This window comes from Ostrea edulis, chromosome 8 (genome assembly GCF_947568905.1).
Source record: "Ostrea edulis chromosome 8, xbOstEdul1.1, whole genome shotgun sequence".
Lineage (NCBI taxonomy): Eukaryota > Metazoa > Mollusca > Bivalvia > Ostreida > Ostreidae > Ostrea > Ostrea edulis.
This window is the reverse complement of record NC_079171.1, coordinates 21,889,072-21,914,410: the sequence shown is the minus strand read 5'-3', so window position 1 is coordinate 21,914,410 and position 25,339 is coordinate 21,889,072. Positions and strand designations below refer to the sequence as shown.

Sequence of the window (25,339 nt, the reverse complement as noted above, 5' to 3'; positions counted from 1 at the left end):
TATCGTGGAACAAAATACAGCAGTAACAATGTACATTACCATCGCCATTTCTTCACAGTGTTTGGGTTGGTAACTTGCACCCCATCCTTATAATTCCAGTGTGGTGCACCTCCGAGGACCCATGACATCCCCACCTAATACCGAGCATTTGACGATGGAACTATCACTGTCTGTTTTAACGGCTTAGGTCTGTCGCGGCCGGGATTGGAACCCGGCCTCCCGCATGCGCGGCGAACGCTCTGTCAAAAAGGCATAAAATATGCAATTTTGGAAGAAGAAAAAAAAACATGATTGTCAAAAATTATTTCGATAAACTCGAGAACAAAGAATGAAATTTTTATCACCCAAACAAATACAATTTTGTATAAAGTACATAATGTTTTTACTTTTAAACAGATCATATCTAACAATAGATACTCTTTTTTTTTTAAAGAAATATCTGTACTAGTGTACCTTCATTAAGAAAATAAATTGATAATAACACGTTTTTTACTTGATAGATACTTTATTACACGAATGTATTATTTACTGTTGTACATGTAACAGCTTTTTGTTTTTGTTTTCTATACCTCTGTATACCATTGCATAATATTAATGAGATCCAATAAATTGAATTCAATTGAACTCTGGATCTGCGAATCACTAACCCGATATCCATTGAACTACGATGATAGACAAACCATGTCATAAAAAGTATAAGTCTTGGATGTAGTGAGTTACCTTAATTAAGGTGTCTCGCTACCCCTTGAAAGTATTTAACAAATCAGCATGAAACTAGAACTGTCCTAATGGGACTAATACCCCCCGCGGGGCATATAAGATGATGGGAAATATTTAATGCAAGCACATTGGATATTTTCACATTATCTACAGGGCAATCAATGTGAATGCAGAAGTGTATATTCTACAGTACAGCAGTACATGAAATATTAAAAATATGCTTAATATAAACAATGAATACTATTTGGCACATTTTAGGCTGTATGATTGCAAATCCCTGGTCAACTCTTCTACTCTTTAGTTTATATCCACTTTGTTAAAGATCATTATGTTATGCCAACTTTACTTTGTCATTGATTTTGTCAGTAAATAAATGACATTAGTATATATAGAAGATGTGCATAAAGTTTAAATGAAATATGTCCAGCGGTATTAGAAATGAACTTCGGACAAATTGCGTCTACGGACAAACGGACGGACAGACGGACGGATGAGAAGAAATGTAGTTGAACTTCATTGTTGAACTTCTTTCCACTTCTTCAATTCCTGATTGACTTATGAGCGTAACTCGGTATTAGAACTAAACTCTGGACAAATTGTGTCTATTACTACAAGTACAACCAAACCAGAAAATGTCCGTAACTTCCATAACTGTTAAAATATTTCAATGAAAATAGAAGATGCACCACTACATCATATATATAAGATGAGAATAAAGTTTGAATTAAATCTGTTTAACGGTATTAGAATTAAACTCTGGACAAAGTGCGCAACCCCCAAAATGAAAAGAAAATGTGCGTAACTTCTATAATGCGAGCGTTCCGGCTTCTATAACTGTTAAAATATTTCAATGAAAATAGGAGATGCACAACTACATAATATATAGAAGATGTACGTAAAATTTGAATGAAATATGTCCAGCGGTATTAGAAATAAACGTCGGACAAATTGCGTCTACGGACAAACGGACGGACAGACGGACGGACGGACGGACAGACGGACAAAGTGATTCCAGTGTACCTCCCCCAAACTTCGTTTGCGGGGGGAATAATAATTTAATCATGAAAGATATGAGGATGTGTAATTAAATCGCCATCTGACGGCGCGCGACTCCCTAAAATTTTCAAAAAGGTTAATTGTGGTATCTTGTTTAGAAAAATGTATTAAATGATAAAATAAGCAATAATTTTTTCCATTCCTGGAGAAATGAATGACAAAATCTTTTGATTTCTTGAATTACTTTTCCCCAAAAATCCTTTAAATTTGCTTCATTTTATTAATTTCACCCTATTAAAAATGATAGGAAATTGTACAAATAACTGAATAGGAAACATATTTCAAACCTTATAAAATTTGTAAATTCCAAGAGCTTCCGGGGGCTTCGCCTCCTGGCCCCCCACCAGGGCTTTGCCCTTGACCCACTAGGGACCTCAAGGCAGCCCCACACCCCCTGCCTTATAAAGTGGCGCCCCTGTAACCGCAATTCCTAGATCCGCCCCTGGTTTCGGTATTTATCTGTAACAGTTCTAATTATACTTGTGAATTTGAGTTGTAGTTTCACCCTATAATTATAGTGTATTTTTCTATGGAAGCCCTTAACATAGCAGCGAAAGCCATATTAATCGAAAATGTGCCATATAAAACCTTAGCTGATACTTGATACACTCGGAATGGGTGTGATAAAATTTCAGATAAATGGACTAGTATTGTTACATGTAACGGTCACCCACCCAGGTGCTGATCACGATCACCGTTTCTTAACTTGTGTGATCAAGAGAGGATGAAACTCTACCACATCACTAAAAAATCTAGCTCACTAACGAGGAAGTACAAGATCCCCCCAGGCTATCAATATTTACACCGATATCCATGTCATGAAGCAAACACATATCCCGGTGCAACATGTAAGCGCTACTGTTAATAACATAATGGATTTAAAAAAAAATATTTATATTCTTTCATTTCTGACGGAGTCCCAGTCATTAAAGTAGACATACTATATTGATCAAAACTTTATACGCTCATTATTCACAACTGCATCGCATTCAAGACGAACCGGCTAACATTACAATGACCTATTTTTTTCAAAATGCTGTGAGAGTTATTTTCCCCTGATTACAGAGCGCGTGCAGCACACGTGGTCCTCAATTGTTGGTGCCATATAAGGAATAGATAAAACATTTACTATTTCTGATTGTAATTGCTTGTCAGGATTGTTTCTAACAATTACGTCTAATATCTTTAAAATCATATAACTGGACAATAATAATTTAACCACTGATTACATTTGCATGCCCCCTGTGGCATTCTATCGTAAGCAATGTATGGTCATGATGCAAGAATATATGTAAATATTAACAGGTCCTCAGCTTCTTTAGATCAGGATTAGGATGTCTTTACTATATCAGACATTCTTTATCATTGAATTTTATTAATATGTTTGACAAGCAAAATACATGTACAAAACACAATAAGATTTGCCTGAATTACATGTGCAACCAACGCATACATTACACACACAAATACTTGTTGCTATGTACATCAAGTGTCAATAAATAGAACGAGATATCTCAATTGATATTTGTAGTGTAATACACGTATTTCTGTCGAAATATTTTCGCGTGTGATTCAATCGTTTGAAAATAAATTTCTGTTTAATCAACTTGCAGCTCTTCTTGTATTGCAAATACTCAAATGGGTAAAAACAAATACCAGGCACTTAACCACAAAGGTCCAGTCCCATTTTATAATTAAATGCAAAGTTGGTTATTTTTACTTCAGAGGTCGTTGCATAAATAGGTAGTTTCATCCCCCTTTCCTTTTTAAAACCAGGGTTGTCGTGAAATGTAGTGGAATTGTAAAATTTGACCGATGAATTAAAATAAAAGATCCACCATTGCCACCTCTCCCACTCCCCACGATGAAGGGTTTAGAGCTTTGAATTTTTAAATATCTTGCTTCTCAAGAATTTTTGGGCAATATTGTGATGTAACACCCCCCCCCCCCCGGTTTTGTAGACGATGGAACGTGCCTAATTGTATCGCATGCTTTTATTGTGTTTTTAATTAGTTTAATGCGATATGTCTGTTGTTGATAACACAAGTTACTTCTGAAATTCTCGATATTATTTGCATTATTACAAAACTCCTTCCCCAACTCTACAATTTAACGAAGTGTACATCTTAAAACGTTTTTTCCGTAAAATTGTCGATTTAAATCTTATTTTTGTCATAGATATATCAAACTGTCAGAACCTAGCATAATAAAGACTTTGTTAACATAAGCTATACACTATTTGTTAATACTAATTATGCGAAGCTTGGGACCGCATTAGTAAGCACGCCCCCAAGTTCGGGTGTGAGAGGAGTATCAAAGGGGGAAAATTAGAAATGTAAATATTTCCTGATGTTATGCATATTAATAAATTGCTTAACTTATGTCTGCGGTATGACACCTGTAGTATAACACCTGCGATGACAAAATCTTTAGGGCAAACGTTTTGGCATCCAAACTATGACACGCAGGAGAGAAAATGAATCATGAAACCCCCAATTTGTAGCGACCATGAAACGTCATTTACCCCATATATGATACTCATATTTATAGACAAATAGACAGAAAAATGGATGCAGATCAACAAGTGTAAGTAAGAGTTCACAGAAAAAACACTACAAAGACGTATTCAGTATTTCTTTAAATTTTTTTATTGATATGAGCATCAGTGTGCCGCTTAAAGTACCTACGTGTAGCTGTAAACCGTTTACCGAATTATTAGATTCCATCTACATATACATATCGAATAATACCGTATGCTATAACATACTGATGCAGTACTTTAAGCATCTTTATCTTGAGAAGGATGATTATGGAGACTAAAATCGTAATTAGGGCCGCCATGACTTCAAGAGGAATATTTGGACCTCTGTGGATCAAAATGAAGCAGAAGCGCTCTATGGTGGAATATGTTTGCCATCACAGTTATATTAACTTGTCAGGTCATCATGGTGTTAAACGAATGACACGTTTTGGGGTACTATCCATTTTCTCGGTAACGTTTTTGATTACTCATTAATTTAGAATGGACAAAATCATTTGTCTTCTTGACATAATTAACTGACAAGTCGACATCATTATTTGGCAATTGATGGCAGAAAAAATGCCTTCATAAAACTCTATAAATAGCTGTTATTTTGATTGTTTTGAGAAATTTTTGCCACGTAGCTCAGGCGCGTAGCCAGAAAGAAAATGAAGTGTACGCAAAGTATGACAAGTGATCAGGGGGCGCCTTGAGGCCCCTAGATTGTTTATGACAAAGCCCTGATCGGGGCACAGGGCGAAGCCCCCCCCCCCCCCCGAAGGTCCTGAGTTTTTCCCCCATTGAAAGCACCTACTATTGTGCATGGAATCAGGGTTTCTTGTCAATTTCGAAACTAAAAAAAATTCTAACCGTGTGTACTAAGACTGGGTTTATATTCGTTCTATGCATTTGTTTAGTTGTTTTCGAGAGGTATATATGGTAAATGTTACTGATAACAAAGAATATCCTAATCTGTTTACTACATGTACATATCTGATGTACATTAAAGTGACATTCGACATGATATTAAAAATTTCAAATTCAGAAAGACTTTAAATATCATTGAATAGACATCATGATGCTGATTAAATCATAGACTGGCACTTTTTAATGAAGTTATTTTGGCAAAAATATTTCAACGACAAATAACTCTCTCTCTCTCTCTCTCTCTCTCTCTCTCTCTCTCTCTCTCTCTCAATAATACGCAGTTGCGTATAGGCAGTTACGCTCCTGAATGTTTCGTGATATCCTAACAATATCTGGTTTCAATAGCATGGGGCTACTCCTCAGACAACTTCAATTGTCAAATGCAATGTTTAATGGGAATTTCGTCTCTTTTAAACTCCACACATTTTGCGCTTTCCATCCCCAGACATGAGACTTTTGGGTATATTATGCAATGTGTACATACCCAAGCCTGAATTCCTTGTACACCTACAAAGTATAATTTTACACCACGTCTTAACACATCCTTCACTCAGACAAGATGTAATATAAACTAAGAGCGCGGTTATCTAATATCCAACCTGGTTTTAAAATGAAATCATTTTGTTGTTTTCTTTTTAATGTTTGCCATCTAGAATTGAAAAAGAATATGTAGTATTTACTATGTATTTCTTGCTATTCAATGTTTGTGAGAAACATCAAATGACATCATGTATAATGAGACATCCTGTACATGCAATCTCTCTGTACTTCATAACAAGAAGTGTATGGCGCACATCGGGAAGACATTGTGAGGTGTTTTTTTTTAGCTTGCATAAAATTCCGTTTCATATGTTTAATTTGCGAGATGTAATGAAGGGTGGCGATGTGATGAGGAAATGGCATAGGAAGTGATTGTCATTGGAATTCAAAAAGTCTTGTATTTCTGGTTTCTTAAAGTTCTGTTGGAAGGGAGTATCCCTGTTACTGAGAGTCGCGTTATTTACAATACTATAATTGTGCAAAAGAATCAGTTATATTTTATTTCCTTGCCAGAAAACAAGGTGGTAATTAAAGTACAGTATATCTTATTTTGAAGCATCTCATCCTAAATATAAACACTTTTAAACCCTTCAGGCATTGGCACAAAATATCTACGGATATTATAAATTTTGTTCAGACACCTTTTTGCGGTATTTGAACGCATATGCCAACACAGAGACTGCTTGTAATTAAGAAATGATTCATATCAAGAACATCTTGTATAGTTACGGGCGAAAAAATGATTCATGTTATATGAATAGGAAGCTATATCATGAAGCAGTCGCGACAATAAGGAAGTTTCTTCAAATGTAAGTGAAATAATACATCTAAAATCCTGAAGTATTTACATAAAAGTATATCTCATTATGCACCGATATAAGATATCCCATCAAATGATGTGGAAAATTTGAAGACACGATTCCTGTAACATCAGAAACTTTCATCTACGTACAGAATACATTAGATTTTGAAAAAAGAGAAGAAACTAAAAAGACGGCACACCAGTCACAAAAATGATGAAGTGGATTTAGTGTACTTCAAATGAAATTAAGCAAGCTTCTTCCTTGTTCAATAGCGGTTTTTGTGCAACAAAGAGATGAAATCGCCCGCATTTCTGTGCATCCAGATTGGTTATTTCATGTACGTACAGTCCTACGGTAAGTTTGCATTATTTCAGATATTCAAACTTCCCACGTATTAAAAAGTCGGTATTTAAATTATGGCATATTTGAATAGTATAAAACAATGTTTAATCAAACGACGAACTGTTCAGAAATAGTGATTATTTTCTTGAGTAGATCAGCTGGTGATGCCCGGAGTTACGATGGCTGTGAGTAGTTCTGTAGCTTATGAGGGCTATCCAAAGAAGACAGTGGACGGAGACAAGAGACAAAGTCATCACAAGTACTGCATGCACACAGCAGACGGAGAAAGAGAGGCGTGGCTCAGAGTTGACTTAGGACGGGTCTACAACATGAAATCTGTTAAACTATGGTATAGAAATGACAGTAAGTAACTAGTAAAATCCCTACCTATTATATCACACATTCAAATAGTTTTCACACAGTGATGCATATAGCATGAGTGCTTAAGTGGCTGAACAGTCTCCACTAATTACTTGTAAATACAAAACTAGAACAAGCAATGCTGTTCGATGATTTCTTACAAGAAGAGATTCTGAGTTTTTATCATCAAACTAATTTTCGTCCCATGTATTATCGTCCTCATTCCATCAGAAAACTCTTTGATTGGTTGTATATTGTTTAACGTCCCGCTTAAGAATCTCTCACTCATACCAAAAACGTAATAGAAAAATATTCAATGACGAAATAGCTTATTGGGTTAAATATCATGTAATTGGTTTATAATATAAGAAGTCCTTACCAAGTACTTGAGTACTACTATCCACAAGTGTTATGAAAGCTATAAAGCTATAACCATTTTCTTGGTCTGCATATCTAAGCAAAATCTTAATGTTAAAAAAGATGTGTTATTAAAACACAAATGCCCCGAAAGTGTCTATATTGATTAAATAATTTATACATGTATCATATATGTTACATCAGGGTCTAACATTATATTACTATTTAGGAATTGCCCTACAATCAGAAAAGTGGGGTTACGAAGTTTTCAATTTGGCACGTCTGTTTCTGCTTTTCCTACATATGCATTTAGTTTTTATACTGTATCAACAAAATTAAAGTAGAGATATTTCAAATAATGAAGATCAGGTGTAAATGCAACGGGTTCTCGGAGATGACCTTAAAATCAGATGTCCCGTATCACAGTAGGTGTGGCAAGCTAAATAACCCCACTGCTGAATGACTGTAAACGCCGAACATAGGCCTAAATTAGAAGCCCTTCACCGGTCTTGGTAACGTGTCAGTATGAGTGAAAAATTTCCAAGAAGGACGTTATAAAAGATATAATCAGTCAATCAAGTTCAAGTCTCATACAATTCGAATTTGATATGTAACTTGTCATGATAGGGCAATGTACTAAAAATCAAATTACCATCTGCAAGTATGACGAAAAAATTGCGGAAAACTGATTTTTCAGACTGACAGATGAAAGAACGGACGGACAAAGATGGAAAATGTCCATTGTTCCCAATTAGCATGCGAAATATGATAATAATTAGTATGTCAGATATCAGCTGTTTGGTTACATTAAGAGTTATATAACCTATTTAAATGAAAAAATAAAGATGCATGTATTTGATTGACACAGATTTTTGAAAGGATGCACTTAGCTTAGATATCGAATATATGGGAGGGTTGTGAATAGTCGATATTTTATACTCGAAAAACATTTCCAATAGACTTGTCATTGTGATATATTGTCTAAGAATACTCGTTATCTAGGGCCGACATACAATACAAAACGATTACGAGGATTCTCCATCCGTCTATCAAACACGACTACACCTGTCCCCAGTGACACCTGTTACCAGGATCCTGGAGACCACACTCTGCCTGTCGTGTTAGAGAGAGAATGCCGGGGAGAGGCCCGATATGTTTGGTTCTATACAAACAGAGACAACGGCGATGGGGTGTATCTTGAAATATGTGAAGTAGAGGTATACGGTAAGAATCTTAAATAGGAAAATATTAAAAACTGTTTAACTGTCGTTTCCACCTTCATGTTTCTTATTTATCTTAAGAGATACTTTTTTATCCCCCCCTTCCCTGAAAAAGAGGCGGCATACTATTTTGTATCTGTCGGTCAGTATTTAGGTAAATCTTTCCTTGACATTTACCAAGCAGTGGTTGCCCCTGGGAGTATATGACCCCTATTGCTTTTTCGTGTCAGAAGATCAAGGGTCACACCGGACAAAGTACGATATTACCTCTTCCATATTCTTGACAGACAGCAAATTTAGTATACTGGTGTAACCTAAGGAGTAAATTGCCCCTATTAATTATGATATCACAATACTTCAGCTCCAATCACTCTAGATACTCGTATAGTAAGATATTATATACTCAATATCTTTCGAACTCTTTGCTTGACATAATACGTGATACCCTAGTCTGGTACATCCTAGATGATCCTTATTGAAGTTGAAGTCACAACTCAAATTATGACCCTCGGGGTAGGATGGCGCTACAATAGTAGGTGCTATTTTATAGGAAATATCTTTAGAAATCTTCTCAGCGATTACTTCGCCAAAACATGGAAATTTACATGAAAGTTTTCCAAACCTAGAATATATTCACGTTTTTTAAACCATGATACCTGAGGATAGGATGAGGGCACAATATGGGAATAAATCAATAATTAATGAAAAATTCGTTTTAAAAGTAACAGGGCCACACCAATTTAAACCAAATGCAAATATTTCAATAGTGTGGTTTTTTTTAAATTCCCCTTCGACTATATAGTATATATATATATATATATATATATATATATATATATATATATATATAAGCACAAAACCCCAACAACACCCTACTTTCTTAAAGTGTCGGATCTGAGAAGATACAAGGCCAGTAAAGAAATTTATAAAAGCACTGAAAAGGCCACGACACTGTTGGTTAATTAAAACTCGAATTCTCGACGCAACCCGCGTCTTTATCAAGAGACATATATTACATAAACAAATAACACGCAAAAACGACACGTATCGATAAACTACATTGGTGACAAGAGTGATACACTGTTGTACTGAGTGATAAAAATGGTGGTGGTTTCGTTGTAAAGCGTGTTTACGGAATGAGAGTACCAAACCCCCGTATGCGTAACCCGGACGGAGTTTACCCAAGATTGAGCGGAAGTATAAATGTCTAGGTGTTGCGTGATTGGCTAATATCAAGAGTGAAATTATTTGGAATTGAAAGAAATATTATAGAGGTTCAAATTAATTGTCAGGATGAAAAATTATCGCACAAAATCGAGAAATGACTGAGGAAATTACCATGGTAGGGGTGTGCTTAAAATGAAGAATGTAATTTACTGCAGATTGCTATGTGTTGTAAAAAAAGTACAAATATGGACTATAAAAGGCACGGGACCCTATATATTTTTTGTCATTTTTTATCAACACTTGGAATGAACTTTGAAATGTTTGCGGTCATTTGTTTAAAATCGATATAGTTAATTAGTGAGAGGGTCAAAGGTTAACATTGAGGTCTATGGGAAATGAATTGGTACTCTTTCCCTATAGAGGCCTCATCAGGTAACTTTTAAATCCGGAAATAATGCTTATTTCACTTTATTTGAAACCAGAATCACGTTTTTAATACATTTTTATGAAAATTGGATTACACAAGAGCCAATGGGATTGAGATCACAAAATTTCAGTTTTTTGAGGTTCTATAACGATAAATTAGTATGGGGTTCTGAAAATATCCCAGTAAAGGGGGAGGGTAATACCAGAGAAGTACCAGGTGCCGCTCATGAAATACAGAGATGCCTCATCAGGTGTTAGTATCTTACATATCAACCATTTCTGTCATTAAAGGCTGTCTATCGGCCTGGAGATCCTGCTTTGTCTCGGAGGCAGATTTCTACGGATGGGGGAGGGGTACAAGTTTTATCATATAATCTAATCTGTAGGAAACCAGGTAATAGCCATTTTATTTATTGGGTACCTATATAGTGTAAGTTTCATAATATAGTAAAAGTATGCAGAATTCTCCATTTACTACTTAATATAAGAGTATATTTCAGCAATTTTTGTGGAATTTTCAGGAAATTTGGGGTCATTCTCAAATTCCGGGTAGAATCCACCCGGATGAAGATATGAACAAAATTTTATCTTAAAATGATTGTATATTCCATAACAAACAAATCACATGCGATTTACAGATATAATATTTATTACAGTCGTCAGCTAGATGGCGAACTTGGGACAGGTGTCAGAATCATTCATCCCCTGTAACGGCACTGTCAGCAGACGGTACACTTGTTAAGGGGGTTCACAGTACCCTTCACATTGAAGTTACAGAACTAAATTTTCATCCATATACACTTCAGTATGTAAAGTCTTTGAAAATAACAAATTTGCCTAATTTTAAGGTCGTTAACATTATGAGTATAGGAATGAGAGTACCAAACCCCCGTATGCGTAACCCGGACGGAGTTTACCCAAGATTGAGCGGAAGTATAAATGTCTAGGTGTTGCGTGATTGGCTAATATCAAGAGTGAAATTATTTGGAATTGAAAGAAATATTATAGAGGTTCAAATTAATTGTCAGGATGAAAAATTATCGCACAAAATCGAGAAATGACTGAGGAAATTACCATGGTAGGGGTGTACTTAAAATGAAGTGTGTAATTTACTGCAGATTGCTATGTGTTGTAAAAAAGTACAAATATGGCCTATAAAAGGCACGGGACCCTATACATTTTTTGTCATTTTTTATCAACACTTGGAATGAACTTTGAAATGTTTGCGGTCATTTGTTTAAAATCGATATAGTTAATTAGTGAGAGGGCCAAAGGTTAACATTGAGGTCTATGGGAAATGAATTGGTACTCTTTTCCCTTTACTGACTATTATTTAGAGAGTTTGTACTATGGTCGGGCCGGGATGAAAATAGAATTATTCTTGAAAATTACAGAAATCAGATAAATGTAGAGGGAAAACTTACAAAACAATGTGATTATGGAATAAAATGGTGGGAAGATAATGATATGGACTGATTAAGTTCAAAACAATATTAGGTAGGCCTTTTCCTTAGACTTCTCTCCCATTCACCTATTTGATTGATGATTTTGATTTAATGCTAGATCTTTGTCTTTTGATTGACCTTGTTTGTTGTTTGATCGTGTTCTTCTGGCAATCATTATTTTTCGCTGTTCACCATATCCGAATCATCAATGGTACGGCCTACCTAATATTGTTTTGAACTTACCCCTGAATATACCAAAGGTGGGATCAGATGCCCAGGGGGAGTAAGCATTCCCTGTCAACCGGTCACACCCGTCGTGAGCCCTATATCTAGATCAGGTCAACAGAGTTATCCATAGCAAACATCAGTATAACAAGAACGATCGATATGAAACACGTAATACAACATTTGACCAAGTCATAAGTTATATTGTATAACGACCATATAATTTGTCATTACCCAAATGATGGATCCACAGTTACATAGTCCTTTTTATGATGACTTAGTTGGGTCAGGAATTTCGGAGGGGGGGGGGGGGGCTTTTTTCACATCTTCCCTTTGCATTAGTGTAATTAACTGCTTGACAGGAAGGCACCAACCTATTTATTCGTAAAATCTACCACATGCATATGTTTGATGATCTTATCAAAACTGCAACAGACGGTCTGACGTCGAAATTGTTGATTTTTGTGGTCTTTAATTTAAAAGAGTTCCATATCATGACAGCCTCTATAAACTGTTAACGTATTCAAATTAGTACTGAAGCTTATCTAGGTTGATTGATTGATTGAATATTGTTTTACGTCCCTCTTGAGAATATTTCACTCATGGAGACGTCACCACTGCCGGTGAAGGACTGCACAATTTAGGCCTATGCTCGGCGCTTATGGCCATTGAGCAGGGATGAATCTTTATCGTGCCACACCTGTTGTGACACGGGACCTCTGTTTTTGCGGTCTCATCCAAAGGGCCGTCCCATTTAGTCGCCTCTTACGACAAGCAAGGGAGTACTGAGGACCTATTCTAACCCGGATCCCCACAGGACAAACATAATAATATGACAAATTTTCATCATATAAGTAATCCTTTCATTTATCATGTAAAAAAAAAAAGTATTGCATTCCCCTTTAAGCCTATACCTTTTACATCAACATACAGTAATCCCCACGATCGTTCACCTTCAAAACAAAGTCAGGATGAAAGGTCAAGGTCATCATCAAATAGGATTTACACATTCTTGAGATTTTCTAGGCTATTTTCAGATACAATGGATCTTCTTTGACCTTCAGTAGAAGGCTTGCGTTTTTCAAACAAATTAAAAATTCCTCGAGATCGAGTTTAAGGTTTCAAGTCTACTCTCCTCTATAAAACATTACGTTACAGTCGTTCAGAGTTGGATTTTCTCATTTCCTTTTTCAAACCCTCTAATTCTTAGCAAACAATTACAATTACTAGTTTTAGTGCTTTGCTTTTAATGTAAGTTAAAAATACTGACATTTACATGTACCAAGAATTGTATACTACACATTATCCCAGACATTTATTTCTAACTTTGATTATTGTATTCATTTGACAGATGACATGCAATGATGTTATGTTATTTTTTACTCTGCATATATAACATGTGTAATGGATACCAATTGATGATGCTTTATCTGATGATGGTCAAACTTTACACATACATAATGTGTTGGTAATTAATTTTCGGATCAGATGTCACATAACTTTCTATCTTTGAGTATGGGAAAGACCCATATGTACATGTTTAACAAATATTTCTTGTCTCTGATTGCACTTTAAACGAAAAATCTTTATTGAAATTTAATCCCTGTGATTTCAATTTTTAAACAGAATATTTTACAACACTACTGTTCTACTAATTATGTCTTCGTAAAATGTAAGTATTATGATTCAATAATGTTTTCATAAGTCCTTGAATCTTTAATAAAACATAGTATGCGAAAGTTTTGTGTTTTGTTTTGATTCGTGTAAGAACAAAGAACGTCACTGACCCAAATCGGCCGTGATTCAAAAACAGACCACATTTTGCAAGTAAAGAGGTGACGATTTTATCGTTTCATTCATATATATAATAAATACCATTTACTTGTTCCTAATTTTGGGGAAATACGTTACATTATTGCATTGCTAATACTCTGATGCTGCCTTCCGACGGTCGCTTTTTCGGAACGACGTCATCGACGTTATTAGATTAACAGTCCCCTGTAACAGGTGGCATCTAGTTTCAGTAGTGCAGAAACGATGCGGAAACCTAAGTGTTTAACAAGTTTCCGCTGTATAAACCGTTTACGCACTCTTTAGAGTTTCCATAAACACCACCTTCACACTCACGGATTTTTCTTACGACTTCTTACGGATCTCCTACCCGTAGTCAATCACAATCATTCGTAAATCACTCGTCGTTATCCGTTAATAACTCGTCACAACTCACACACACTCGTAAGGATCCGTGGAAGTAAGGGCAACTTTTTTGACACGTCAAAAAAAAAATCACGATTGTCCATGGATTTCATTTTCGTGAATAACCCGTAAATAACTTGTAACAATATGTAAGTATCGTAAACTGGTCGCAAGGACCTGTAAACTACTCGTAATAATCCCTAAAACACTCGTAAAAAGTTTTATGAATATTTTGCGGTTAGTTTACGATATGTTACGGATAGTTTACGAGTTGTTTACGGATTTTTACGAATGCCTAAGTGATATTTTCGATTTCATTCACGTCGAGTTACAATCGCTTTACGGATTGTTCAGAGTCATTACGAGCACTTTACGTATAGACTTTACGAGTACATACTTAAACTTCACGATTAATGGACTTTTACGTGATGGTTTGCATGATGGGCTGACTTTTACAGTCAACGGCTGACTTTGACACGAGCATGTAACATGGAAACCTTTTCGTGACATATCTGTATGAACCGATACAATGTACAGAAATAGTCAAGTTGTCCAAACATTATAGAGTTGTTCCAGTTCATTTCCATACTCGTACACTTTCTAAAACATTAAAGTCTAGTATGTGACCTAATATCTCCATAAATATTTTTAGATCACCTGACCAAATGCAACTGGTCAGCATCCGTCGTCGTGCGTCGTGCGTGAACACTTGACCATACTTAACTTCTTCCTGATAACTGCCATTTATTTTATTTTTTTTCAAATTTGGTATGAAGCATCTACGGGAGAAGGGGGTATAAAATATAAATTTCAGGACTTCTGCACCGCCAGGACCTTAAGGATGGAGCAAACATTGACCAATGTTAAAAGAAGCCTTCTTAGTTACATCTGTAAGAAAAACTGAAAACATAGATCTGGTCATGTAGAGCTGGAAGGCCTCTACCGAAATTGTAAATTTCATTATATCTGGGGTAGACGTTCTGACTCCAGGACGGGGCCAAACTGGGTACTAGTATTTAGTGTTTATGTGTAAACCATTTAAATAGCGACTATATCTTTTGCAATGCTATGCTGTGGGCCTCTTCTTTGTTACACTTTAAATATTTTAGATGAAATAATTCCAGTTCCGTCCCCGCCAAGCTCTGTTTTTATATGTCAGTAATGAAAAGATTAATCGGAGACTGGGACAAAAATTATGGCTTTCATAACGTACTAGGATTACTTTTCAATATTTACGTACTTCATATTGGATAGAATGAATAGAGATAAAACTCAACGGGGTTCGAATTCACTATTGTCTAACATGGCTATTTCTACAAAAGAAATGTGAGTTTTTGGTTCACATGCGGCTTTAATAAATGTTTGGACAGAAATATATTGGGAAATATGGTAGGAATTTTTTTATATTATGATGCAAGAATACAGCGACCTGCGCCGTAAATCGAGGGTTCTTATAAGGGGTGGATTTGTAGCTCTCTGGTATGTCCAAATATTTCCCCCAGAGAGCTACAGATCTGCATTAGTGCAGAAGCACACGTAATTCCCAATTGTAGGTACGTTCATCATGTTCGGTGTTGTACCTGTGTGTGTTTGATTGAATAAAGCTGCATAACAACTTCATACATTTTTATGATAAAATATAACGCAAAACTCCTGCATAATAAAATTACATTCAATTGATCATGATGCAATGATTTTTTGGGTCAATTTTAAACAATGATTCAAGGTATCTGTGTCAGTCAAAATATTATATCCAGGTATGCATGCATAAATGAAATGGATCAATAGCCTTGTGTTTTTATATTTTGACAACTTCTTTAACAGGCCTACTGTAATAGTATTATAACGTGCAGAGATCTGAATACGCACGCTGTTGCTTAGAGAGAGAGAGAGAGAGAGAGAGAGAGAGAGAGAGAGAGAGAGAGAGAGAGAGATAGAGACTCCCATATCACTAGAAAAGCTAGCTCACTAGAGATGCAGTAAAAATTCCCTACATACTGTCTGCTACACGTCCCCTGTTCAGGGAAGCGTCATTCCGAAGCTTAGCTTGGGTCTTCTCTGATTTTGGCACCTCTTCGGCAAAATCATCTGCCGTTCACGACGACAACCGCCGTCGTCCCAGGACGAAACCACGTGCGTGCATGGTCACAATGTTCCAGAGTTCCAAACATACTCTACCTGAAGGAAGCCTCTGGACAGCCAAACACCAGAGTCAATTCACTGTCACCATTTTGTAACGTGCAGCGGTTTGAACACGCTCGTCTTTGCTTAACTTGTGTGATAATGATTGATTGATGTATTCTATCTTTCTTAACGTCTCGCTCGAGAATTTTTCACTCATATGGAGACGTCATCAAGACCGGTGAAGGGCTTCAAATTTAGGCCTTTGCTCGGCGCTTATGACCATTGAGCAGTGAGTTTTCTTTACCGTGCCACATCTACTGTGACACGGGCCATTCGTTTTTAAGGTCATCACCACCGAGGACCCGTGACATTCACACCTGATGCCGAGCGTTTCGGGATGGAACTGTGAGAACCTGTTGTTTTAGCGACTAAGGTCTGTCGCGGGCGGGATTCGAAGCCCGACCTTCCGCATACGGGGCGAACGCTCTGACCTCTCGGCCACCGCGTCGGTCTTGTGTGATCAAGAGAAATCAGCAACAAAGCTAGTTCAAGAGCGAGGCAGAAGTTCCCTATATACTGTCTAACAATTCGACATTACATATATTTAACGATATCGTGCTTCCATACAATACGCGGGTTTAAATATCCAAGTCGGCCGTTGACTGTGAAAGTCAGTCGTTCTCGCAAAAGTCCACCATCATCGGAAAAAATAAAAAATCACAGATTTTTCTTACGAGTCCTTACGGATCTCCGCCTCGTAGTTAATCGCAAGCAATCGTAAATCACTCGTCAGTATCCATGTCTAAATCGCAACAATCCGTGTCCTTTTACGGATTTGTGGAATACGTAAATATCCGTAGAAAAATTCGTGAATGTGAAGGTACAATAAGCAACATTTGTTTTTTAAGTTTCCGCATAGTTTTAACACAGTTTCCACACTATGGAAGTCATAAAGTGTATGTTCGAACACACACACACGCTCGTGTGCGCGTGCGTATACCTAACACTGAAACTAATAGAAAACAAATATGTTCATGAATCCCTTTAACACAAATACCTCTTAGATACACGAATCTGTTCAACAGAGAAATATTGGCACCCACATGTACCTCAGTTCAGAGAAACTTTCCAACAATCCATCCAAAATGCATCCACACTTATTCCTCAATATTTTGTCCTCACAGTTCATGTGTAGGTCTGGGTTTATATCACAAAACATTCCTTTTGTGTCAAAAACTTTCTTGAACTGACTATGAAATAATACCATAAAAAGTTCTTCTGTCTTTTAATGTAGCGCAGTATTATACAGAACAGCTCTTACAGTGTTTAGTTGGTTCATTATTTGTGTTTACATCCGCGGTAATTTTAAACATTAAAATAGTATAATGAAAATACGTTTTAATGTACATGTAATTAGAAGCGTTATTCAATTGGTGTGCCAATCATTTGTTCATTATCACACATTTATGTTAAAATTATTGGTTGGCTGTATATATACACATGTGTAGTTTTTAAAGTTTCGCTCAATGATTTTTCATTCCGTATCTCGCTGAATGTGTTATTCGAGATCCACGTTAGAATAGGTTCTCAGTACCTCTTGCTTGTCGTTAGAGGTGACTAAATGGGGCGGTCCTTCAAAGGAGATCGCAAAAATGGAGGCACCGCGTCACAGCAGGTGTGGCGTGATAAAGATTCCTCCCTGCTCAAAGGTCGTAAGCGCCGAGCATAAGCTTAAAAGTTGCAGTCCTTCACCTGTAATGATGATGTCTCCTTATTAATCAAAAGTTCCCTAAAGAGTCGAGGTTAAGCAATTTACACTCAATCAAACTTTTAACCTGTTGTCAAACCAGATTTGATTATCTGAAAACATCAATATGACACTTTGAGACAATACTGCAAAAGAAATAATTCATTTAATGTTGAATATTTACGAATGGTTTAAGAATATTAACACTAGTTTCAAAATTTCTAGTTTATTCAACGGATTGTATTTCTTCATTAATCTACCGAATGTGGGAGTGGGGTGGGGCTAATAAATTAAATGTCGGTATACCAGTGTGTTTTACCAAATCATGTCCTGCTCGAAACTGAAAAAATGTTATTTTACATGTCAATTTGTGATGAATTAGAAAATATGGAAAGACATGTAGTTAAATACATTAAATGAGACTGTTGAAACCTCTATAACATCAACTTGTTTTGTCAGTTGCTCATCACATACACCTTCTTTTTATGTTTAGATCCATTTGAATATTTTTCAACATAACTATAGAAAGAGTGATCCTCATATCATCTTGCGGCTTGATCATTCTTAAAGACTGTATAGGAGACAGTGATGTTTGTCGATTTCTGATTTGGTTTTAATCTGGTATCATGCTTGCCAAAATCATTGATTTACAAGTAAATGTAACGCTCCTCGTTTTACTTGGAGTTGCAATTGTTTTGTAGCAGTGTAACAAATGAGAGGGATGTTAATCGTTTGCTTGGAGTGTGAGCCATGCTCTGAGAATAGTAGAAACACTCCTTCTTCGGAATTTGACCTTATAAACGGAGGTCCTAAGTCACGGTGAGCGATAAGGGATCCTCACTCATAAGCTTCATGTACATATTAAATGCGTAGCACTTGATTTATTGCAGGTAACGTTTTAGATGGATGAACACTTCTGGAGTAAAACGTAAAAGAACATACAAGTGCATTCTTAGAATGCTCAGGGGCGGATAAAATTCAAAACACCAAGTCGCGAATTACCAGCTTATTGTGGTCACCTGAGTCATTTATTGCAACTTGTCTACGTCCGTCGTGTGTTTACAGTTGAACACTTTTATCTTCCTGATAACTTCAATTTCAATTATTTTTAAAATTTAGTAGGAAACATCTTTGAGACGAGGGAAATCTAGATTGTATAATTCAAAACTCATGTCCCACCAAGACTAAGCAATGGGGCTAAAACTGCCAAAATTGACAAATGTCCAAAAACCTTTCCCGCATCTTCACACATCTGTAAGAAAACCTACATACAAAGTCATGTAAAGCAGGACGTTCTCCACAGAATTGTAAATTTCATAATCCCAGTGATAGAGGTTCTGACTCCAGGGGTGGGGGCAAACTTGCGATATAATATGCATCTGTAATGCAAATTATTAATATTTTCGTTAATGCCATGGATACTATACTGAAATTACATCGATATTTAGACGGAGCAGGTATCCCTTTATCAAAATTGTATAATTCACAAGGTACAAAGATTGGGCCGAAATGGTCATCGTGATTAAATTTTTGTTGAAGTAATTTCATCCTCCTGTGATGTCATCAGATTTTGCAAAATCAATGATTTATTTAGATTTATGAATGATAGGAACAAACATTTTGCATTTATTAGAGTTAAAACTAACATAAATTAATTATCAAATAAAATAATAACTTCCGATCCTTTTTAAATTTGGCATGAAACCTTTTAGCGGCATGGGGGACATATATTGTAAATTTTATGATCCATGTACCTTAAGAGCTATAAAGACGGGATAAACACTACAAAATATGGTCACTTTTTAGAAAACCTCTTCTCCAAAATCTCAAATCTGTAAGACAAACTTAATATATAATATATAGGCATGTATGGAAAGACGGCATCTAGCCAAACTATGCATTTCACGATCCCCATAGTAGAGGTTCTCACTCCAGGGCGGTACAAACTTCGTAAATGTTGTTTGTGTCTATATTATTTAAATATTATCACCATTACCGGTAATGGTATTTATACTGATTTGAAATTAAATAGATACAATTTATCTAGAAGAGCAGACAGTACTTACATAAAATTGTAAATTTCATAACCCAGGGGTAAGGGTTTTGGTTTTAGGGTGGGGCTAAAATTTTGCCTTTATCATTTGAAATACTTCATGTATAATTTTGTTGAAATTGTATGAAATTAAATATATAATTAGGAAAAGCAGAAAGAGGTGTACCAAAATGTAAATTTCGCAAACCCACAGCTTCGAAATTAGGGCAGGTGCAAAATAGTTATATATTGTTAATATAACCTAAAACATTAATTCTTGTATATTAAGTAAAATCTCTCCTCAGTATGGATACTTTCGGGGGCGTTTATGTATTTTCAAAAGAGCATATCTTGTTTTATACTGCTGCTGAATATTAGATTTTAGCTTATGAATGCATAACATTAAATTCATTCTAGATTTCATAGCCCTTGGGATTAATGATACTTTTAACTAATACTCAGGTGTCGGATAAGGCCTATGAACTTGTTTCATCAAACTATATTCTATAGATTGCATTTCATATTTCTTCAGGATGCCAGTCTTCCTATTACGGTAAAAATTGTAGAGAAAGATGTGGTCCTTGCGGAGGCAAGAAACGTTGTGATAACATTAACGGATCCTGTCCTGGATCATGTGAACCTGGATATCAAGGACCAAAATGTAAAACAGGTGTGTAAACAACACAGCAAAACAGAAAATACATATTACAAAGTCCTATAAGAGCTACATTTTCGCGCATAAGTTTACAAGTATATTGCACACATTATTGGTCTTATTCAGTTTTCATTATACATGGAATCGTACATCGGATAAGTTTTGCGCTGAAAATAGTGAATTTTTGGCGAATGAGGTAAATGCGCGAAAAATATGAACGTCAAAAATGTTTCTGGTATAAATTATACACTTGTTGCATGAAATTGTTACAAATAACGAGACATGATTATAATCTACCGATTATGAAGTCTCCCAAACGAAGTATTGGGTGTATAAAAGTGACTTTTTCTGAGTACTACTAATTTTCACCCTTGACAAAATTCCTTCCAATTTTTACTTCATTTAAAAAAATCGTTATCACTAAGGCTTTGATTTGAAAGTTTTCAAAAAAAATCCCCGTTTTTCTTCAGTAAAATTGGTGTCACTTGACTTCCATCCTAGTTTGTAGGTTCCAACATCTTCGTATCAATTCTGATGATCCATGTCTCTATCAGTCCTGGTTCTAAATTTACAGAAGTTTTTATAATCAAGGTCAAAGGTCAAGATCAATGGGGATATTAGTTTGTAGGTCACTACACCCTTTTTTCATTTCTGAAGATTCCATGTCTCTATCAGTCTCAGTTCTAACGCTATATCGTACGTATGTTTAGAGCTGGAGGTCAAGGTCACTTGACCTCGATACCTATTTGTCGATCCAATCATCCTTATAGTATTTCTGAAGATAACACCTCTTTTTCAAGTAATACCAAATTCATAATCTAAGGCCAGAGGTCAAGGTCACTGGAGTCACTTGACATTCATATTGATTTGTAGATATCATCATCCTTTCATCATTTCTGAAGATCCAATGTCTCTATCAATTCCAGTTCTAAAATTATACGAGTTAGCATGGTCAAGGTGACGGGAGTCACTTGACCTTGATACAATTTGTCGATCTCATCACCCTTTCATCATTTCTGAAGACCCTGTGTCTCGTGTTTCATAAGTAATACCAGTTTTATATCATAAGATCAACGGTCAAGGTCACTAGAGTCACTTGACATTGATACTAGTTTGTAGGTCCTGTCATCATCTTGCCATTTCTGAAGATTCCATGTCACTATTAGTACTGCTTTCAAAGCTATACCAATTTATATGTTCATGGTCAAAGGTCACTGGAATCACTTGACCTTGCTACTAATGGGTACGTCTTCTTATTCTCTATTCATTTCTGAAGACCCCTGGACTCTATCTATCATATTTGTCAAGTTATATCTGTTGAGTTTTGGAATTAATTTTTTCCACATTCTATGTTAAACCCCACCCCATTTGATCCCCCTAAAATGTACCCTAACCCCCTTCAATCTGAAAACAAAACCATTTCTGCACATCTAGATACAGTGACCTATCATATACTTGAATATATATTCTTTTCATCCACTGATTACGGAGAACGGTGTCAGACAGTCTTAGGCGCGAGAAAGAAGTGGAAAACAAATAAGAACCGAGCAAAAACAACAAGTCTTAAAAAAACCTCATCTGGGAGACTTAATAAAGCTCTAAGATCTTAAACTACTTTATATATTTAAAGAAAAAACACTTAATATTCCCGGTGCCAAAATTACTGATTGTTGAAAGCAGGGAATCATTTAAAATCGTATGAATATATAGAGGCCACGGATGTGCATTATGAATACACAGGGAGCGGGGAAACATAGATGATGTGACAGTTATTCTTAATTGTACAAAGCCTATACAGCGAGGTTAGCTGAATCTGGCGTAAAGCAGACGGAGAAACAGAGCCAAAGAAAACCACACATATGACTGAGCAGACAAAGCAGACGCAGGGTTTTTTCGTATATAGTGTACGTCATATAAGGTGTGGGATTGTATAACATTGGTACCCTTTGTGTTCTATTAATTTTTTCATGTATAACTATTTCAACTCAAATCAATATATCTAAAATATATTTTACTTGAGAGTGCGTTAAGGGTACTTTTGGATGTAGGATAAGAAATGATTAAATGAAAACATCTTTAACGTGCAAGGGAGTCACTGTCTATGCCCTCCCAATGACTCGTACCCACGATAAGCTATACATGTTATTTTTTAAAAATAAATATATTCATTTCAGCAACTAACCTTCTTTCTTTCAAAAAAACGTGGTATGACTATGTGATTTAATGATTAACGTTGCAGTAAATATTAAAAGTTGTTGATTGTTTGGCTATGATTTTTACTCTGTATACATGTATTTTCAAAGTTTTGTGAGACTCGGGAATGGGAAAGCTTTGTAAAGTATGTTGTTTTAAAAATCAAAGTTTGACCATAATGAAGGAGAGTGTATGCAAACAACAGAAAATGAAAGAGGTTGCCAAAGATGAATCCAAGAAAACCAAAATTCACTTTCGTTCAAATAAGGAGTGGTATTCAGAAGATTTTTGTTTTTGGAAAAAAACACAACTTTGCTAGTGTATAGTGTATTTTTCTTGGAAATGACCCCAATTAAAATTACATGTAATTACTTTAAACCTCCTTTACCGATATTTCTCCAAATAGCGAACTTACGATTTCGCGTATTACAGCTATAAGGATGGTTCAATCACATAAAACAAACAACTGGAGTTTTGGAATTTGTGTACCATCAGAATCGAGACATTGGACTCAAGGCGGCTGTGACAGGTCAGGTGATGCTTATAACTCCCAGAGACGGAATCCCAACTCTGGTGTTTCCAAGAATCCGTGATTAGCCTACTCTAGGGTTTAAAATCTTTATAAGAAATAGGAGAGTGTTCTCTACAGTTCTTTCGTGTAATATATGAACAGTATGTATCAATGGGGAGGCCGTGCACTGGCTGACAATTGCTATTTTGCAATCGATTGTATGATATAATTCAACAATTACATGTACATGAATTTACTTCTGAATTATCTTACTTATTTCTAAAACCATATCAAAATTAAAAAAAAAATGATAAGTAATCTGAACTTACTTCTGTTAACACAGTGTGTATGTACTGACATCAAGGCTAATCGTAACAGAGGTTGGCTGGTAGTTGTCCTGATACCGTTGTAAAATAACCATTGATGAATAAATATTAAATGTAAAACTCTCATCATTGTAGCCTGTGAGAAAAGATTCTACGGCCCAAACTGTAGGCATGCCTGTGGACATTGTAAAGGAAAGGCTACATGTGATCATGTGAACGGTTCTTGTCCTTCACGAGAGTGTAGACCAGGATGGAAACAAACAAAAGATCGGAAATGTGATCAAGGTATACGTTTTTAGATTGTATATTCTGATGTGAAGGCAATGTTGCTGTTTTGTTGTAGACAATTTACAAGCCGTTGTAGGCAATAAGCCAGATAATCAACGTCCAGACAATAATCTGACATGATACCAGTGGTGTGTTAAACGTTGTTTCATTAAATTTAAAATAATATTTGTATGTTTGCCGATGGATCATGTTACAGGTCGCTACGTGAAGAAAATAATAAGGAGAGGAGATAATACTCAATACTCATCAAATAGATAATAAATTATATATACATCAACAGAGTGAAATATGTAAATGTAAGTCACAAGATTATATAATCAACACGCTTACTTCGGTATACATAAGTATGTACAACATCAAAAATGTTTATTTATTAACATCTGTTGAAAAATCATCTTTTTTTAAATTGGAAAGCAAATGAATAAGCATTGGTACATCAGTAAATGCGTACCACGTGAAACAGTTTAACAGTTCATTTCTTTTAAAAGTAAAAACAGGACAATCTAGAAAGTAACAAGAGGTACTGTGAGCAATGCTCACTAAGAATACTCCCGCTTACACCAATATCCCAAAGGGTGTTGGTAATAGGTATAAACTACCTCTTTTCTGAGTGTAAAAAACAAATGGCATGACAAACCGAACCATATTGCTACTTCGAATTTTTCACTCATATTGAGACGTTACCAGTTGTAGGTGAAGTACCACAAATGTAGATATATGCTTAGCGTGTGATTGCTCCTTCGCCAAACGCTTGGCAATTAGAAGTGAAATTCACAGGTTTTTCGAATATGACCTTTAAAAGGAGGTTCTGTGTCGCGGCAGGCGTTGACACGTTAAAAAGAACCCTCACTACTGCGGTCGTAAGCACTACATCTGTGGTACTTCACAGACAACTGGCAACGTCTCAATATAAGTGAACAATTCTCGATGGACGTCAAACAATCAAACATCTACCACATGATTTCAACCAAAATTACCAAATATTTTGATGCAGTCTGGATGTATCATACAGTGCAGTCAACGAAAATACTACGAAAGCCGGTTAGGCTCATTTTGAAAGAGTAAACAAATATCTTAACTCGTTTTTACGAGTTAATCACCCCGTTATAACGAGTTAATATTTCGTTATCTTGCAGTACCAAGTTAATTACCCCGTTA

General features: G+C 35.9%; 1 protein-coding gene across 3 annotated transcripts in view; it reads left to right on the top strand.

Annotated features, from left to right (window-relative positions):
* Positions 1 to 6,715: 6,715 nt before the first annotated feature.
* Positions 6,716 to 25,339, top strand: part of LOC125661172 (multiple epidermal growth factor-like domains protein 11) — a 56,650-nt gene continuing 38,026 nt past the window's right edge. For 2 of the 3 annotated variants that reach the window (XM_056147164.1, XM_056147163.1), the window contains exons 1-5: positions 6,722 to 6,921; positions 7,063 to 7,272; positions 8,629 to 8,850; positions 20,741 to 20,878; positions 24,029 to 24,178. In XM_056147164.1, the coding sequence (XP_056003139.1) occupies positions 6,861 to 6,921; positions 7,063 to 7,272; positions 8,629 to 8,850; positions 20,741 to 20,878; positions 24,029 to 24,178 (781 nt within the window). In that variant the 5' untranslated portion in view covers positions 6,722 to 6,860. Of the gene's footprint in view, positions 6,922 to 7,062; positions 7,273 to 8,628; positions 8,851 to 20,740; positions 20,879 to 24,028; positions 24,179 to 25,339 lie in introns of all 3 variants that reach the window. The other variant, XM_056147162.1, reaches the window with a different exon arrangement.